We start from the raw sequence: 19,508 nt of genomic DNA on the forward strand, positions 1-19,508 counted from the left end.
GGTGGGAGAGGGTATGCACGCACACGCACACACACACACACACACACACGCACACACACACAGACAGACAGACAGGGATTGGACAGGAGAAGACTCAGCACCTGTCTCACACCCAAGCCAGTCACACCTCGAGGCCTCCTCCTCCTCCGCCTCGCCTCCGGGAGGGAATTATTGCAGCAGTTTCCAAGTGATTCAAACGATCACGACCTCTGAACTCTCGATGTGAGAAGACGCTCGATGTCGTGGTGTTGTCAGAGAAACGCTCCAGCTGATGGTTTGGGATCAGTATTTGATTTCACCGATTTGCTCCAGCGTCCCTGACAGCAGCCGAGCGCCCTGAGCTTTGCAGCATTAGATAAAGACGTCTTTCTGCAGAAACTACAGCCTCAACAGAGGAGAAGAGGAGATGAGAAGCAGCGAGGCTGAGGTCTCCCCTACTTTTACAGATTGGAATCTTAATAACAACGCGGAGCCAGTTGGTGCAACCACTCTTTTGTGTGGTGTCTCTGATGAAACTGGTCACAGCTGAACTGTGAGACACCAAACCAGTGGAAAGTTCACCCTCCGGTCGCACTTTAACTAAATGTACACACTTTGTTTTAAGTGTGTTGTTCTTTTCTCTCTTTATTCCAAAGTGTGGTCTTTGAGTTTGAGAACAGGACTCATTGATTTCATCAGCCCTGCTTGTGTTCGCATTTGTTCGGCTTGTGCTCAAACCGTGCGTGATACGTAAATACAGAGAAAAAAGAAACAGGACGACGTCCATGTTGTTTTTCAAGTTGCTCCCAATCAATCTCAACCTTAAAGATCACACTCTGGAATAAAAAGGATATAATAATAAACAGGGAATAGTTTTGATGCAGATCTGGACTCCACAGACTCGGTGTTTCTGCCGTGTTCAGCCTGAACCTCCTGGTTGCTCTGCGGCAGCTCGACTTTGTTTTCAACTTGCTTCAGGTGCTCGTTCCCGGTTCACCTGCTTGTCTATACGTCTGTTTCTCCGCTTTTTGTTTTGTGGGAAAATAAAAGCTGATCCCAGTTGCCGAGGACGGGGATCAACCGGCGGCTCGTGTGTGCAGAATAAAAACGCCACGGTGCAGGAGCTGGGAGCTGGGGGGGGGCCTGAGGCCGGGCTTGGCTGTGAGAAACTCTGGTTCAACAGTAAAATACAAACAAACATGTTAACAGGAGACGATGATCACACGCAGAGAGCAACAGCAACGCTTCAGGACAGACACACAATCAATCAGGGAACCGTACACCGACAACCAGAGGCTGAATGGAAACATACAGAGGGTTCGACTCAGATCATAAGATCCAAGATCCATCCTTGATGTGCTCGGCTCCGATCACGTGTTTCCTCTTCACGTGCTTTACTCATCAATAAGAGATTAGATCTGACGCAGAGCTTTCATCTGCCCAACCTCACACATTTAGATTTTTAGAGCTCAGGCAATCAAGGATGAAGGATTCCTCTCTGAGATACGTCACAGCCGACACTCACACACAACAAGAGGACACAACTCCGACAACACACAAGCATTTGCCCCAACGCTCAGAAGAATGTGCAGCTGTTTAAACGGTGGTGAAAAAGGAAAGTGTCAGTGAGTGTGTGTGGTTGTGCCGAGCGGTGCTGAGGGTGGAGGTAAAGCTCGGTGCGACGTGTAGTTGTCCACTCATGCATTAGATGAAACACTTAAAGGGATACGCTGAGTTTTGGGGTTTTCACAGTTTCAGACAACTTATCTGTTAAGTGATGAGAATATTAAAACCTTCATGTGGCTTCAGGAAGTGACACCAGCTGAGCAATCTGCACTGAACTGAAAGGATATGTGTACTTTCTACTCCATGACTTTTTTACAATGTACACGTTCACATTTTTCCTCCAGCAAACAGGTAACGTCTTCATCTGTGTTTGGAGGGGGGGGTGTGAATCCAGATCAGATCCAGGATTTCAACATTGAGAAATTTTGAGGTCATTGTGATGAAAGAGCGAGAACAAATTAAACTCAAGGGTCTCAGGTCGTTGGAGGACCACTCTGAAGTGTTGATGTCTGAATCCTTGTCACTGACACTGAGAGTTGGACATGAGGACATTGGTTGGATCCTTATTAGGGTTGGCTACCGAAATCCAGAGCCAATCAGGCGGCGGTTCCTACGCGGCAGGTACCTACCAGAGCGAATCACAACGCAGCTTCATTTTTGTGCCTGAGCTATGAACTGAAAAGCTGCTCTGCCTCCGGGGAACATGAACATCACCACACGTGTCTGGTTACAATTCAAAAATCATTAAGACTGAGACTTTTCCCTCTCACTCAATAGATTAAAGTCAAAAGCAGAAACAGGAAGTGACCTCACTCGACCCGGTGTCTCTGAAGGTGTCGTCCTGATTCAGTGGAATTTGATCTGTGCATCACTTTGGTGTTTGTCTGTTCTCATCACTTAAAACAAAGTTGAGTAATTGAATTTCCCAGAAACCTGCAGTATTCCTTTAAGCTGTCATGAAAACAGGTGAGACGTCCTGGCTCCGTGTTTTTAAGGTGGAACTGAAAGAAAGGCAGGAGGAGAGAGAGGAGTGCTTCTCTGAGCGGAGGAGGGGGCATGGTAGATAGTGAGGGTGAAAGATGATCTGCTGAGACTGCCTACAGAGGTCAGAGGTCAGGGGTCAGGGAGAAGCGAGCTGATTGGTTGACGTACCGACGGAGGTGGGCATCTCGCCCCACTGCAGCACCACGTCTTTGGTGATGCGTCCGTAGGTGTTGACGTAGACGCCCTCGTCCTCGTAGCACAGCAGCATCTCCATGCCATCCGTCTTGGGCAGAACCACGATGGCGTGCGGGGTCACCTGACCCTGAATCTGCCGGGGCGACACACGGGAGGGAGGTTGGAAGGGGTGGGGGCGGGGGGGGTTGGGAGATGCCCGTGAGCCCCCCTGAACCCCTCCCTCCCCACCCCGAGAGAGAAGAAACTGCTGCAACAATAGAATCTCCCGCTCCGCTGCCACGCAATCGCCATGGAAACAGACATGAGCACAGCGTGATTCATGAATGCCAAGAGCAATGTGAGGCGGTTGCTGTGGTTACCGTCTCCAGCCCCCGTCCATCTCTGACTGTAACCAGACAAGGGTTAGAGGAGGACACCGATTCACCGACTCCATCTCTCACTCGCTCACTCATCCATTCATTCATTGTCTGATTACACCAGTGATGCCTTCACACGTTAACATGACTTCATACGAATCAGACTGTAAATACTTCACATGAATTAAATGTACTGACAAACTCCTCCACCTCCATGTTACGGTAAAATAACTTCAGCCACACTCGTGGGTGTTCACTGAACGACCTGCAGGGGGAGGTGTTTTGATGCTGCAGGGACTGTTGCAGGATTCAAACCCGACACCGCATCACAAACAAACCCACAACGCCACAGGGAGCTTCTCTCTGCTGCGGGTTTCAAATCAGAGGCTGTTCATGACTCTTACATGTGAAGGGATGTAGATGTCGTAGGGGCTGCCAGAGTCCACATCGATGACGTGGAATCCCACAGTGGAGCCGTAGATGACCTTTAACCTCTGTCCCTCCTCCACAGTCAGGTCAACCAGCAGGGGGCGATGCTGCAGGTCTGTGAACGACTGACACACACAGAGAACGAGGGATTCATTCAAACCTTAAAAACCTTGAACGCTCCAAAGAAGACGAACGAACTAGAATAACCGTCCTGTGTTCAACAGAGTCAGACCGACAACCTGGAAACATAAAGCCTCCGCCCACTGGGTGGCGCCGCAGCGGAGACATTAAATAAAACGTACACAGTCCAACCTCAGAGAAAAGAAGTGACATTCAATCCACTTTTACCAAACTCTAACACATCCAACACATTCTGCTGATTTTACCTTGAAGGCCATAAACTTGTGGTACGGTTTCGGCGCCCAGGCGTAGATCTCAACCGAGTTCTTCAAAGCGATCACCAAGAATTTAATCCTCTCGTACTTTACTGCAAAGCAGAGCGGAATAAAAACAGGTCAGACACGAAGCAAACACAGCTTTTCACACACAAATTGAACCTTCATGTAAAAACAACCCTTTCTTATATTTCCCCAATGTCACTGTCTCTGTGTGATCAGGTCCATGAACGAGTCTTCTCACCGACTTTGTAGTGGACGCAGCCCTCCAGCTCGCCCACAGTGATCCAGCCCTGTTTCTTCTCCACCTCCGGGTCGTTGTGTAAGATCCTGTTCCTGAGCCACGACAGGTAGTAAACACGCAGCTTGTTCTTCTTGCCTGGTTCACAAAAACAAAACAAGGAGAACTGTTCTGGATCATGAGGAACATTGGAATTCCATACGCTTCATCCATCATCACGTACAGACACCTTCCACACGGAGTCCGATCCGTTTTGTTTTTCTATTAATATTCAGAAAATGTACAGAAGGAGATCAAATGGAGTGAAGCAGGGAGGATGATTTAGTTTCTGCTCACTTCTGGAAAAAGCTTCAGGAACAAGGAGAATTTCATCTTCTGATCGAGGAGCTGAGAAATGATCCCGACCTGTTGCAACTTTCTTTTGATTCTATTTTAATGACGGATGAAAGTTTCAGAGTCGTGTGGAAACGTGAGGTCGAATTTCTTTTGAAACGTGTGACGGGTTCAGACTTAGTGTGTAAAGACCTAAAATGTTTAGAGACAGATTCATGCTCCTGAGTGAAGGTTAATAAAAATGATATTGCGATAATTGCGATATAGTTTTTTTGCTCAGCGACGTGACCAAACTAAAGGAAACTTCCTGCGTGTTGCCGAGCCAGAGTCCAGGTTCCCGCCCTGCAGGAGAGACACCGACCTGAGATGGTGACCAGGACGTTGAGTCCCTCCAGGACGTCCATCTGTTGGAAGCGCCGTCGGCTGATCAGGTTGTAAACCTTGCCCTGCCCGCTTCGATCCAGCAGCATCAGGCCGTTCTCCGTCCCCACCAGCAGGTTGACGCCTGCACAGACACACAAACGTCCTGGTTTTCACTGCCTGCGTGTTTGTGCGTGACTCGTGTTGTTGTCGTTGTTTTTGTGTCTCACCCCACAGCGCAGCGCACAGGATCTCAGAGTTGAAGCGCTTCTTGTACTTGCGGATCTCGGGCGTGTCGCTGTGCGGCCTGATGTTGGTGGGGTTGACGTTGACCACGGAGATCTTTCTGGCCTCGTTGAGTCTGGCCTGCTCCTGCTCCTGCTCCTGCTTCAGCAGCTCGTCAGCAAACAGCGCTGCGACGTGAAGCACAAACAACACAACGTGACCATGAAGTCTTTACAAGGAACAGTGAGCGCGAGAACATCTAAATGAAAAGAGTTGTAATCCTGGAACGAGGCCGACCAGCTACGAGATGAATCGTAAAACATTTGATTCACGACAAAAACATATCGGAAAACGGAAAAAAGGCAAAAGGTACAAAACTGTCTACATAATTATTTTCAGGCTGAAGGAACTACACATCCCATAATCCAGCTTCCTCTTGAATTGAACCTTGTTGTTAATCTAGTGTTTTACATTTCCATGGTAACAGCGAGCTCCACCAATCACAGCTGTCGCTACTGCACCTAAGGATTGTGGGTAGTGTGGTACTTCTCTTGACATCATGAATAAAACGTGTTGTTCCCACACACAACACTGTACCTGAGGCGGAGATGTTATCATCATCGTCGGTCGGGGACGTCCCGTAGACCCGTGGATCGACGAACGGCGTGAAGGAGGACTTGGAGCCGCCGCCGCTCCCCATCCCGTACTGTCAATCACAGAAACACAGGTGAGTGTCGGTCACATGTTCATCTCCGGGTTCGATTATTCAGGAAACACTGAGTGACGCAGGTAACTGTCAAAATAAAGGAATGAGTCGCGCCTTCAGCGACATTCAACGACTTCGTTTATTTCTTTCTCGTGTTTCCATAATAAAATCTGGACTGAGAAAATCAGTCCACAATTATTAGGGCATAACCCCCCCCCCCCCACGGTTTCCTTTATTAAGTCAGCTACCTGCGTCATGTGCTGAGGAGAGGACGGAGGAAACGTTCCGGATCAGAGGCTGGAAAACGGAGAGAGGGGAGGGAGAAGAGAGAGGGAGGAAACGAGTGGAGGGAAGAGATCTGGTTTGTTCCGTCTGTCGGGGAACTGGAGCTGGAGGGAAAGTGCCTCAACTTTCCTGTAAGTCCAGTTTGTCTGTGATGCGTTAGATGAAGCCGCTGAACTTTGGATAAGTTAAAGATTCATCGTTTGAATCAATAAGAAAAAGAAAAACAATACAAATAGCAAATATTTCTGTTGCTTTTCTTGTTTCATGTCAGAATAAACATAATAATATGAGCTCTGGTCTAATTTTACTTTTTAATGTTTTATTACTATTATTTTGTTCCCCAGTTTCAATGTGCAATCCTGTTGCACTGTATTTATTCTGTTTACACTTTATATATTACTCTATTCTATTTATACTTTTATATTTCCTTGTCTTGCATGTTCACTTATACTTAAAGGATTTATTTCTTATTTCTTCTCTTTTTTGCCTCAACCCTGAAATGTTCTAACCCAGTTTTAACCACTTGAAGCCCTTTTGAAAGTTGATTCAGTTTCTTATTAGTAGTATATTATTATTTATCCTTATTATTCTCAGGTTCTGTTTTTTATGTTTGATGGTTCTTTAGAGTCCATCATCGTTTACTGACCCAGAGTCTGAACAAAGTCCACGTGTCTTTTCTTCACTTGATAATTCAGCCGAACAAAGTATTTGTTATTTCCTTTTTTGATTTATTCTAGATTCTGTTTCTGTTCTTCTTTGTCTAAGCTGCTGGTCCCAGGAGCAAAGCACCAGGTGGGAGTGTGGGTGACGGGTGGGCGGGGTCACAGGGTGAACAGGTGACAGGGTGACGCTCTCAGGATCAGGTGTGTGTTCAGGGGGGGGCCATACTTGGGGGCCGCTCCACCTACTTGGGCCCCAGAGGAGTCGCCAGGGGAGACCAGAGGGGAGGTGCTTGGCTGCACCAAATCAGGGAGATTGGCGTTGCCAGGGAACAGATTAGCGTTGCCGAGGAAACCGTTGCTTGCGGCAGAGCTCCGCCTCCGTTCCCCATGTTTCTGGAAAAAGAGAGAAGTAGGGGGAGGGGCTACTGTGCAGCAAGGCTGTGATTGACAGGTCAGGTGGTGAAGGCTGAAGCCGAGAGAGGGCGCGTTTGTTTCCGTGCTTGTGTGGAGTTTAAGAAACGGCCCCAGCGGCTTTAAACCGAGAGAGGAAGCTCTTCATATGTGTCACACACACACACACACACGTCTCGCAGGCTCCAGGTCAAACCCCGGGGTTAAAGGTCAAAACTGGGAGGCGGCTTACCTCACGCATCCTCAGGGTGCCGTCCTGGGAGCTGTTTCCGTACGAGTCGTCGTGGTCGTTATGACCTCCCAACAGGTTGAAGGACTCGTTTGTACCTTGATTCGCCGCCGGCCTGAAAGACAACGGCAACATTTTTAAATATGACAAATAAAAGCTGAAACTTTAAGTTCTTACTGGGAAGCTGCAGGAGAACCAGTACATCTGTGTTCTCACATTCAGCCCCGGAGGATAAGGGTCTGAAAGCAGCTTCACACTCACATGATGCGCGGGATGTCGCTGACAGCCACCGTCCCATCATTGGCCCCGCCCTCTCCCTCCTCGTCCTCGCTGCTGTGCGACTCCTCGCTGGACGACGAGTAGTCCGTCACTTTGACGGGCGGGCGGCTGGCGTCCTCCCCCTGTCGCAGCTCCCTCAGCTCCTTGGCCAGAGCCGTCAGGTCCTGCAGGACACGAAGACACAGAAACATCAGCAACTTCTCATCTGCTTCAAGTTCTCGCTCAGAGTGGGAAGAACGACACGGAGTATTCTTACAGGTATAATTAGTATAATTACAGACTTTATTTTAAGAAACCTGAGCTTTTATATCAGTATTTCTATTCTCAAACATCTGATTAGTGACCAAGCAACATACTGGCTTTTACTAGGTTTCTTTTATCCAGTTCTTTTAAAATGTTCTATTATTTTATCTGACATTTTATCATTTGCTTGACGGCTTTGATTTTTTGTTTTCTTGGTAAATCACTGTTTTAAAAGGTGCTCTGTGAATAAATGTATTATTGTTATTATATCTTTATATCTGCTGGTTGCATTATTTTCATAATCCATTAATCTGCTGATTATTTTCTCGTTGAATAATCACATGGTAACTGTTTGTTCAAGATATTACAAATATCATAATTTTTTTAAAACCAAAGCTTTTGTTATCAAGTGTCAACAACAGACAAACAAAAATCATTTCGCTAATATTAAGAAAATAAACTATTAACACATTATCAAAAGCAGCTGGAGTCTGGAATAATTCAAGAATATCTGGAGACCTTTTAAATGTTGAAACATCTTTTTTATTCTATTTTCTTCCTTTTTATTCATGACCTGAAATGTACTTTATTTTATTAATTTATTTTTCATTTAACTTGATCTCTTTAATCACCTGAGTAAATGTGTCTGATTATAATACTGGTTTCTTTGTGTTATGATCAATAAAATCAGCAGAATAAATAGAAAAGAAGAATAAAGAGTTTTTTGAATCACGATGCAGAATGTTACTGAGGTTCACAGTTAAATGGTGGGGGGCAGCGAGCAGGAGGACGGGGCAGGGGACAGGGCAGGGGACGGGGCAGGGGGACGGGGCAGGGGACGGGGCAGGGGACAGGGCAGGGACGGGGCAGGGGACGGGGCAGGAGGACGGGGCAGGAGGACGGTGGGAAGAGGACGGGGCAGGGGGACGGGGCAGGGGGACGGGGCAGGGACGGGGTAGTGGGACGGGGCAGGGGGACGCAGGGGACAGGGCAGGAGGACGGGGCAGGGGACGGGTGAAAGAGGACGGGGCAGGGGGACGGGGCAGGAGGACGAGGCAGGAGGACGGGGCAGGGGGGACGGTGAAAGAGGACGGGGCAGGGGACGGGGCAGGAGGACAGGGCAGGAGGACGGGGCAGGGGGACGGTGAAAGAGGACGGGGCAGGGGGACGGGGCAGGGGACAGGGGACAGGGCAGGGGGACGGGGCAGGGGGACCTTTGACATGTAATCAGTCAATCCGAGTCCGAGTTGACAAATTTTGTGCCAAATTGAAAAAACACCAAATTCAAGGTGTTGAGATATAATTTTCTGGGACGGACCCTGAAACTTCACCATTGTGGCCACTGGGGGTCGCTGGTGTGGAGACACACGTTCTATAGAATAAACTTCAGCTCCATGTCCAGACTCTGCTCGTCTCTGTCGGCGGAGGAAAGAGAACGAGGGTTTTAAAACCTGTCAGCACACGTGATCCATGTCAGGACCCAATCCACATTTCACAGGAGAATGTGAACGAGAAGCGGGCGGGCGAGCGAGTGGGGTGTGAGAGAAAATGTCACTGACCTCATCGACAGCTTTCTTATAACTCTGATGGAAGGAGGGATGAAGGAGAGATGAGAAGAGGAAGAGAGCGACAATGAACAGCAACGAGGTTAGTTCGGAGAGAGGTGTGTGTGTGTGTGTGTGTGTGTGTGTGTGTGTGTGTGTGTGTGTCTGTGTGTGTCTGTGTGTGTGTGTCTCTGTGGTGTGGACTCACTGCAGGCCTGCTGGGTCTCGTCACCTCTCTGCTGTCGTCTTTGGCGTCATGGGAGGAAAGTGTGGAACCTTCAGTCTTATTGGAGGAATTACCTGAACACACACATGACGATGTCAACATACATGTTCAAAGACAAGACTGTGTGTGTTCGTAACGACTTTTACAACCTGAGAACATTTAGAGAAGACGTAGATATTTCTATATTTTTTTAAGTTTGGGATATTTTGAGAAACGACAACATTCTGAAAATGAAAATTAGGACATTTTGTGGAAAGAGAATATTCCTGAAATTAGATTTTCCTCAAAGAGAAATGAGAACACTATTATTTAGGATATTTCTTCTTAACTATCTCTTTAGACAGCGAGGACTTTAATTATTAAAGAGGACGGAGGACAAAGACGATATTTTTCTAAATGAGAACGAACGTGTTTGGAATATTAAGGACTTTTTTGCAAAGTGAAGAATTTTATCATTCCTGGAAAGAAGAAAGAAACTTGAGACAAGTCTGTTATTTGGAAATGAAAGAATGTGAAATGTAAAAAGTTGCTTTTCTTTTCTTTGGCAGTGTGAGTAAAGCTTTGCTGAGTTATCGTCATCTCCCAGGAATATTTTGGATCAAACTCTCGTTCCTATCGAGGCTGTTTTCACTTATTTCAGTTTGCTGTTTAATTGCACAATAAATGTAATTAATGGAGACGGGGGGGGGGTGCACCTCGCTCGTTGGAGCCTCCCTGGGAACTCGGGGTGCTGGAGCTGGAGGAGCTGCCGCTGCTCGTCCTCTTTAGGGGCGTCTCCATGGAAACGTCGATCCTCCGCAGGTCGGGGTTGCTAAGGCAACACAAACACAGGGTTGTCTCATTCATGCAGGAAACTGTGAGATCCAGCTCTTAAAAAACACACACCTGGGTCTCCAGAGCTGTGTGTGTGTGTGTGTGTATAATGTGTGTGTGTGTGTGTGTGTGTCTGTGTGACAGTGTATTGGAGCTGTGTGTGTACCTGGCCCGGATGAGGTGAGCTCCAGCCCGAGGGCCGAGGCCAGGTCCGTTTCCTGGAGAGTTCCTCCTGACTAACGCAGGAGAGATGGAGGTCGTCCTCTGGGGAACCTGCAAACACACAACACAACGTGTGTGAGGAGCGGACACGTGTCGCACACTCGACAACACGAGATGCAGAGTGTGTATGAAGTCACGATCACATGTTAAGAACATGGACAAACACGTGTGTAAGTGCGATAGAAAAGACATAAATTCTTATCTTATAAATAAAATAAAATAAAAATGTGACTGTTTATATAAAATCTATATAAAAATACAAACACAAGCACTGATTAGATTTATAATGACAATAAATTTACAACTTTAATCTATGAAAATATCAGACTATAGGCAAAGTTAATTTCCAGTCAGTCTGAAGTATTGGTTATTAACAGGTAATGGATTCGGAGACGCACCAATTACCGGCGGTTCTTTGAGACTTGGATCAATACGATCAGGTGACGACACATAATTAAATTCAAAAGACACAAAATCTAAACAGACGACGACAAAAAAAGATCACAAACGTTACAGAAAAACAGAATCCAGGAAAAAGCAAAGTTTTGTCCCACACACACACGAACACGGACACACACATTCTGACAACAACACACAGGTCGGGGCATGCAGAACCTTGGGGGGCATGTCGTCGTCCTGCCGCAGCCAGGAGCTGCGGTCCAGCTTGTCGAGGGGGGGCGCCAGGCGGGACAGGGGCGGGGGAGGTGGGGTGTCGGAGGTGGGGTCGGAGTTCTGCCGGGGCATGGGAGGCCGGGAGGGGGAGGGCGACGCCGAGGAGGAGGACACACCGTGGGGGTCATACAGGGACTGGGAGCCTGAGAGGCCGTGACTCTTCACCTGCACCAGGTGGGCCATCTGGACACGCACACGCACACACACACACACACACACACACACACACACACACACACAGAAAACAGGCAGGGTGGAGGAGGAAGAGCAGGATCAGGGTTTGCACATCGGAGGAGATGATGCAGGAGGAGGTGCAGTCAGGTGAGGGAACAGGGTGAAGAGGGAAACACGTGCGTCAGGCTGCGTTCACACAAACACACTCTACTTCGTTTTCTCTGTTTCAACCTGTAGATTTTCACAAAGTCTCTGATTTACATTTGAAATGAAACTAAAAGGAAACGACCATAAAAGAAACGTATGGAGTTAACGTCTGTGAGCGGTGGCTGAGCTGCTCCTCGACAGGCCACGTGCAGAGTTCACTGCCGGTCGGACCTCGTGGGATCGACACGCCGACTCTCAAGCAGCTTCCAGCTCCTGATACTTAACCTCCGGCACCTGGGGAACGGACTCGCTCTCAAACTGGAGAAGAGGATCCTCCACAAGCTCAGGTCCAGGAATTTAGTTTCACTGTCTCTGTCAATTCTATCTATGGCTGGAGCGTCGGTGCATACACACACACGCACACACACGCACACACACACACACACACGCACACGCACACGCACACACACACACGCACACACACACCGCTCACGTGCAACAGGTTCAGAGACTAAAGAGTGAAAGACAAGTTCCAGCGTAAGAGAGAGAGGTCTGACTGTCTCCGTGGACGATAACAACTTTATGGACGATACAACACAGTGAAACACCCAGAGACTGAACTCTGTTATTATCAAGTGTCAAAAGTGTTTTGGTTTATTATCAAACTGTGGCACAACAAATCAGAGAATGGCGGCCGCCACAGAGTCCAGATGATTTCTCTCAGGCAGATCCTCTACTTCTCAATGTCCATTCATTTGTTGTAATCTTCTGATTAATTATCTAGGCAATGAAGAACAAAATAGAAACTGTCCAAGAAATCCATCTCATCCAGATCAATGTCACCGTGGAGCTGTGCCACTAAAATATTATTCTCTGGGAAAAAATATCGTGTTCGAACTTTGCTCTTCTAGAGAAAAACCTGCTCAAGACCCAAACTCACAGATTCCACGTTCACACAGAGAAACCGAACCTCTGGTGACTCCCACACAATATCACACACACACACACACACACACACACACACACACACACACACACACACACACACACACACAGTTAGAAACGTAGGGTGCACACCTGTGGTTCGACGGAGCGGTGCATGGGGGGGGTCCGGGCCTGCTGGATGCCTCCGCTGCTGAAGGACTCGGAGCGCGGCGGCAGCGACGGGTCCGAGATCCGGTTGGAGACTTTGTGCTGCAACGCAGGAGAAGTCTGTCTGTTCATCTTACAATACTCCTGCACCTGACACACACACACACACACACAGACACACACCAGTCACTCCATGCAGTGAAGTGCTGAGCCTCCATGTTTTTACTGATAATATGTCAATAATGAGCCGATTTAAATTCAGTCTTTTCTCCGGCAGGTGATGAAAGATTATTTGACGCTGAGTTTGGATTCATTTAATTTGTGTAAGAAAGATTAAATGTGTAAGATCTGAACATCTGTAACAGGGACTTGTTTCCACCTGTAGCGACTCTGGAAGACCGAGGGAACAAATCAGGAAATACAAACTTACGATTAACTAAAGGTACAATTGGTCAACAGGCAAAACTTAAACTCTACATGAAGAATAAAGTTAAAGTTAATGATGCATAATGAAGCGATGGTCATAAATCAAAAGCGTGTTTTAGAATAAGAAACTGCAGAATAAGCTAAATAAAAGGTAGAAAGGAAAAAGCCAAATTTGAATCACGGTGCTGCAGAGATGAAAAGGGACTTCGGTCGCCGTGGTTACAGGCGACGAGCGGAGAGTCCATCCTCATTATTCTACAGAAGCAGCAGATTCGATCAGTTTGGGTTGTGAAGGTTTCACACTTTGTTTGTCATCGTTTGTTTTCAAAGTCGAAAATTGTGTCTGTGCGCGATGGAAATATATCTTCACTGGGGGTAGACCTGTCTGTACAGTGTGTGTGTGTGTGTGTGTGTGTGTGTGTGTGTGTGTGTCCATAGGAGAGAGACTGATATAGCTACAGCTGCCCTACATCCACCACCAGAGCCACCAGGAGGCGGACCTGGAGAGCTGCCCTAAATGTGTGTGGACGTGCAGGAGCGTTCACGTGTGTGTGTGTGTGTGTGTGTGTGTGTGTGTGTGTGTGTGTGTGTGTGTGTGTGTGTGTGTGTAAGTGGCTTTGATTTATGGAGGTAAGGAAATCGTCAGGGTTCAGATATGGAGCACTGACCTGCATTCACACACACTGTGGTGTTACATTTACACAGAAGGATGTGAGTTTGAAACCCATCACACGGGTCGAAGTTAAAGAGAATTTGCTTGTTAAGTGTGTTCGGTTCAATAAAGACAAAGATCAGAGAGAAATAAAGAAGCTTCAACCGCCTGGAATTAAAAGATAAAGTGAATTTTGAGGCTAAAAGAGAAGACGTGATGTTAGAACATGTTACATACATGTTACATACATGATTCCATCTCCACACAACATGCAATGAAACAGCAGCTGACGGCCAGAAGATCAAATACAAATCACTGCCACCAAAGACTGAAGAGGATGTGAATACATTTATTATATTATATGATATCATTGGTAAGCAGGTTGAGAGCCACTGCAGTAAAAGACGAGGAAGGATCCCACAGATCTGCAGGTCAACCTCTAACACCCAGCAGTGAGTCACCTGTAACATGGAAAGTGAAGGTTAAAGGAAAGTTTGTGTTGAAGACAGAAGACGAAGAAGACGAAGAAGACGAAGGATAAAAGCTGTGGAGAGAAATGAAGAACAGAGGAGATGAGATGAAACTGGAACCAGCAGCAGGAGTCAGAACATGAACCTGAAATCCTGCAGAGAAAAGGGGAGTTCATGTCGTCACGTCTGTCGACAGCCGTGAGTTAACGTACGAGAGTCGTCCTGGTTAGTGGAATAAAATAGATTAGGTGAGGTTAGTGCCTGGACAGACGTCAGGATGAGGGAGGAGGAGGAGGAGGAGGAGGAGGAGGAGGAGGAGGAGTGTTCATCCCCTGACTGACCCTGCGGCCTGGGCTCCGGCCCCTGGAGTCGGGGCTCTGCTGGCGCATCACCGGCTGAGAGGCGCCCGAGCTGCGTTCGGGGACACAGGTGACACGGATGCGTGGCACATGCGGGTGATCCCTGGAGGGGCTGAGGTGGGCGGGGTAGGAGGGGGGGCGGCGGCGGCGGCGGGGTTTGTAACCGGGCAGTAAGAGGAGGTTGTCGAGGTTGCTGGTCTCCCTGAAGGAGTGGTACTTCTTGGGAGGGATGCGAGGAGAGTTGCTCTGAGCTCGACGCATCACCTGGAGAGCAAGGTCAGGGTTAAACAACGTGCACGACGCACAGCTGGAGAACACAACACCAGACGTTTAACTCAGGTGACACAACCGCTGGCAGCCAAACAGGAAGTCCACGGATCAGCTGCTTTACAACAAACATACGATTCATTTCAGTCACAAACATCACATCTCATCCCACTCAGAAGCGTCTGTACAGTGACTCCACTCTCCGATTTAAATCATCCTGAAACGAGGGATTCGTTTAGAGAGAACTGAAACTCTTCGTCTGACAAAAGCAACAAAAAACTAGAATTTAACAGCAAATCAAATGTTGAATCCTGAGGTCGCACCTGAAAAATAATAAATCATTTCAGATGCAGCAGATCGAGTTCAGACGAAACCTGGAGGTTAGAAACCAAACACTTCACCAGAGTTCTTCTCCTGAGAACTGTGACTCCGTCTTCTGAATGAAAAAAGACCAGAGACCTGTTTCCACTTGTGTGCGTGTTGTTAACTCGGAGGCTGCTTTGTGTGTTTTCTTGTTCCCGCATGCAGACCTGCCTTTGCTCTGCTGAGCTGCACCTGAACCTGTTTGTGTCCGTATGAGGATTCAAACAGGAACTCAACGCAGACACGTCTCTGCTCGTCCAGAACAAAACGTTTTCAAACTAAAACTCCAGAGTAGCGTGGACGTTGGTGTGTTTTCAAATGCATTGACCTCAGTGTTTCTGGACCGGTTCTAGTGAAGTGTGTGTCTACCTCTTTGGCCCAGGCCGGCTTGTCGTTGGTGCCGGGCGCCTGATCCTTGTAGTGGTACAGCTGCTTCTTGTCCTGCGGCGGCCGCGGCGGCTCCTGCTGCTGTTGCTGCTGCAGCGACACCAGATACGCTCGCTCCTGCTGCAGCTGCCTCTGCAGCCGCTCGGCCTGCCGCTGCTCCTCGATCTGCTTCCGCTTATACTCCTGCTCATCAAACACAGGGAAAATGAGACTAAAGCCCAATGCTACAGTCCTGCTTCAAAATGAGATCAAATGATAAGACAGAGCAGTATTCACCTGTTAGGAGGCAAACATTTATCACCGCCATGTCAAGTCCCACATTCATGTCACCTCTACAAGGCATCAGGTGGAATGCACAGAGGGAACTTTATATTTACTAAGTTTCCAGAGAGAGGAAACACTCGCTGTCGAAATCTGATCAAACTAAACTAACAAATGTAATTTAGCTGGATTTTGGCTCAGGGCTTTTCTACAAGACAGGACCTGAGGGAATAATACAGAACCTGTAAATAAAGATGGACGACGTGACAGCTCTCAAAAGTGTTTTGATCGCCCCCTGGTGGCTGTTTGCAGTATAGGTCATAAACTCAGGCGACTTAATGTCATGATTGACAGCTGAGACTGACTCAGGATTGGTTGAGCGGGTGTATGGGCGGGACCTTGATACCTCGGCTCCATCTCTCAATCAAATTCTTTCTAGAACTTTTCAACCTGTTATTAAACAGAAAAGGTTCATTATTATTATTAATAATAATAATTTATTTCAAATATTGCATTTTATTTAGTTTCTAATTTCCTAATCTATAACATTTGTATTCTCATATTTCTGCTCTACTGTTGTGTGAAGTTCAAACTGCTTCTAAAGACAGATTGAGTTTATATCCAGTGGCTGTAAGTGTTTCCCTGTGTTGACTCTGAATCCAGCTGAGCCCTTGTGTTTTATTTTGGAATAAATCTTTCCAGAAGTTCTCCCACAGCGTGACACAGCCTGGTTCCACTGGTTTCCTGTGTGTCTGTGTGAGTTGTTACCAGCAGTAAGGCCTGCTCCTGCAGGAGCTGCTGCTGCAGGATCTCCAGCTGCCTCTGCTCCTCCTCCAGCTGTCTACGGATATACTCCTAACCAGTCAGCACCCAGGGCCAGAGAGAGACGCAGCCAATCACAGACCACCGAGGCGGGCGAGAAGCAAATCGGAGCCCAGGCAACCAGTGACGTCAGCAGAGCAGGAAATAGGAGGCGATTGAAAAGAGGAGGACAGGCAAAAGTAGATTTATTGAAGAGGTGTGAAAGTCGGGATTTAGGCAGAAATAGACGAGGGCAGATAAAGAGAGAGAGACAGCAGGGGGCTGTGATTAGTGGAAGAGGAAGACATGCTTATTAGTGGAGGGAGGACGGCAAACAGCTGCATGAACCCAGTTGTGCAAGAGGTAGAAAGGTAAATTTGAAAGGTAGAATGATGGAGGAAATTCTCCCGTCTGCTCTGTGATATAATATTGAACATGTGATGTTAATGCAGCTGAGATTCTACACGTCTTTTTCAACATGGGTATTAAAAACATCCATGTTCTGCTTTTTAAGCCAATCGTAGAGACTGCCACGTTTTCTGGGGAGGTGTTCCCAGGACTGATGGGATATGTAGTCCCTCCAGTCTGGGTCCAGTCCGAGCTCATGACTAGATGCCCCAACCATCTCAACTGTTCCCTGTCTACGTGAAGGAGGAGCAGTTCTGCTCCAAGCTCCCTCCGGATGTCTGAGCTCCTCACCTTGTCTAAAAGGCTGAGCCCAGACACCGGCCGCAAAAACTTATTTTAGGCCTCTGTTTTTCTTAATTTCCCAGGAAGAGCTGGAAATCGTGGCTAGAGAGAGAGAGGGACGTCTGGGACACCTCCACGAGCCGAGCCCTCATAGTGGAGCATAATGGATGGATGGTGGATCGTAGAGATTGTGATGTTTTAAGTCATTTCCACAGTTCTACACTGATGACGTGGATCTACGTTCTCAAACCAACAGAATGATGACCTGTGAGACAGAGGTGCTGGTCCAATTCCCGTGCCCTTATCTTTTAATGCGTGACGTGTGTGAATAAGATGACACCTGTGATGCGTGGTCTTTCAGTCAGACGTCCTCTCACCTGCTCTCTCTCGGCGTGCCTCCTCTCCTCCTCTCGACGGACCTGCTCCATCTCCTCGTACCTCCTCCGCTGCTCTCGCTCCTGCTGCTTCCTCAGCTCTCGCTCGCGACGCTGTTGCTGTGGGGGGGAAAAGATTCGACACAGCGACGCTTCAGCTCTGTGTGTGTGTGTGTTCACATCAGGTGTGTTTCCCTGGCATCAGGACGAGCGGAGGTGCTCACGTCACAGATGTGGGAAGACACAGATGTTTGTCACAGCTCAGAACAAGCACAGATAAAACAGACACACCTCCTCCAGCCGTCGCCTCTGCTCCTTCTGCTCCTCGATACGTTTCTGCCTCTCGGCCAGTAGTTGGCGCTTGTGTTCCTCGTTCTGCTGCTGCTCCAGCTGCTGGCGCCGGATCAGCTCCGACCGCTCCTTATTGGCCAGCTGGAGACGCAGGAAGTCCCGCCTCAGAGTGGACTCCCCAGGAATGTTGATGATGGAGCTGGAAAGGAACCAATGAGAGGAGGGGAGGACGTAAGTGTAATAGTATTAGTAGAACTGTAGTAGCAGTAGTACCATCAGTAGTAGAAGATATACCTGGGCTCTCCGGCGTCCCTTTCTTCATCCTCTTCCTCACTGCCACTGTACTCATACTCTGTCTCATCTGGAGGAAACACACACACGTTAGCATTAGCTCGTCTCAGACCGCGGTCGTCTTCAAACAGCCTGCGAGCCTCCTCACCCCTCTCCCCCCTCCTCTTCTTGGTGCGGTCGATGTGGTCCTTCAGCTGGATGCGGATCTGCCGCTCGTTGGGAAGGTCCCGGATGAACGGGTGTTTGAGGAGCTGCTCGGTGCTCGGCCGCTGACTGTGACTCTTCACCAGGCAGCTCTCGATGAACGACTGGAACTTCTTCGACCTGGAAACACACGAGTTTAGACCCGGACTGTAGTCAGTACTGTCTCTGTGTGTGTGTGTGTGTGTTTTCTCACCACTTCTTGGACTTGAGTCTAGGCGCAGGATTTCTGGGGATGAGGAAGAGCGCTCTCATCGGATGCATGTCACACAGAGCTGAGGAGGAAGAGAGAAGAGGAGATGAAGGAGAGGAAACAAATGGAAGGATACAAAAAAAGGGCAAAAAGGAAGGAAAGGAGGGGAAAGAGAGAGAGAAATGAAGGAAACAGGAAAGTAAAGGAAGGGAAAGGAAAGAGAGGAGAGAGAGAAGAGGAGAGGAAAGAAATGAGGCCAAAGGAAACAGGAAAGGAAAAGAAAGAGGAAGAGGAAGAGGAAAGAAAAATGAGGAAGAGAAAGAAAAATGAGGAAGAGAAATAAAAGAGGAATGAAAGGAGAGGAAATTGGAAATGAATGTGTGTGTGTGTGTGTGTGTGTGTGTGTGTGTGTGTGTGTGCGTGTGTCAGTGATCATGGTCGGACGTGTCTCACTTACGTGGCGCTCCCTCCGCCATTTCTACGGCTGTGATGCCGAGCGACCACAGATCACTCTGCAGAGAAACAGAAAACATCTGATCCACTGCTCCAGACAAATACAGACAGCACGTGACACATCTGTTCCTGCTGCTGCATATATCTGCACATCTCAGCCAGAAAACTGCTTTTTAAAGTTGATGTTCATATTGTCGAATGGGGCGAGGGTGTCCTGACACACCGAGCCCCAGAGGGTCGGAGTTAACGGCGTCTGAACGG

The 19,508-nt window shown here is 48.0% G+C and overlaps 1 protein-coding gene across 7 annotated transcripts in view; it reads right to left on the reverse strand.

Annotated features, from left to right (window-relative positions):
- Positions 1–19,508, reverse strand: part of tnikb (TRAF2 and NCK interacting kinase b) — a 33,421-nt gene that overhangs the window by 3,470 nt on the left and 10,443 nt on the right. Inside the window, exons 8-32 of one of the 7 annotated variants that reach the window (XM_047337903.1) lie at positions 19,252–19,306; positions 18,798–18,876; positions 18,549–18,724; positions 18,404–18,470; positions 18,110–18,308; positions 17,783–17,938; positions 16,722–16,808; positions 15,675–15,875; positions 14,658–14,939; positions 12,754–12,918; positions 11,299–11,538; positions 10,628–10,734; positions 10,344–10,459; positions 9,631–9,722; positions 9,438–9,461; positions 7,618–7,799; positions 7,360–7,471; positions 6,963–7,109; positions 5,661–5,769; positions 5,069–5,251; positions 4,840–4,983; positions 4,149–4,283; positions 3,896–3,996; positions 3,485–3,634; positions 2,698–2,857 (exon numbers count right to left, since the gene is read on the reverse strand). In XM_047337903.1, coding sequence (XP_047193859.1) covers positions 2,698–2,857; positions 3,485–3,634; positions 3,896–3,996; positions 4,149–4,283; positions 4,840–4,983; positions 5,069–5,251; positions 5,661–5,769; positions 6,963–7,109; positions 7,360–7,471; positions 7,618–7,799; positions 9,438–9,461; positions 9,631–9,722; positions 10,344–10,459; positions 10,628–10,734; positions 11,299–11,538; positions 12,754–12,918; positions 14,658–14,939; positions 15,675–15,875; positions 16,722–16,808; positions 17,783–17,938; positions 18,110–18,308; positions 18,404–18,470; positions 18,549–18,724; positions 18,798–18,876; positions 19,252–19,306 — 3,469 coding nt within the window. The remainder of the gene's footprint in view (positions 1–2,697; positions 2,858–3,484; positions 3,635–3,895; positions 3,997–4,148; positions 4,284–4,839; positions 4,984–5,068; positions 5,252–5,660; positions 5,770–6,962; positions 7,110–7,359; positions 7,472–7,617; positions 7,800–9,437; positions 9,462–9,630; positions 9,723–10,343; positions 10,460–10,627; positions 10,735–11,298; positions 11,539–12,753; positions 12,919–14,657; positions 14,940–15,674; positions 15,876–16,721; positions 16,809–17,782; positions 17,939–18,109; positions 18,309–18,403; positions 18,471–18,548; positions 18,725–18,797; positions 18,877–19,251; positions 19,307–19,508) is intronic. The other 6 variants (XM_047337901.1, XM_047337900.1, XM_035141999.2 and 3 more) reach the window with 6 other exon arrangements.

Source organism: Hippoglossus stenolepis, chromosome 19 (assembly GCF_022539355.2).
Source record: "Hippoglossus stenolepis isolate QCI-W04-F060 chromosome 19, HSTE1.2, whole genome shotgun sequence".
Classification (NCBI taxonomy): Eukaryota; Metazoa; Chordata; class Actinopteri; order Pleuronectiformes; family Pleuronectidae; genus Hippoglossus; species Hippoglossus stenolepis.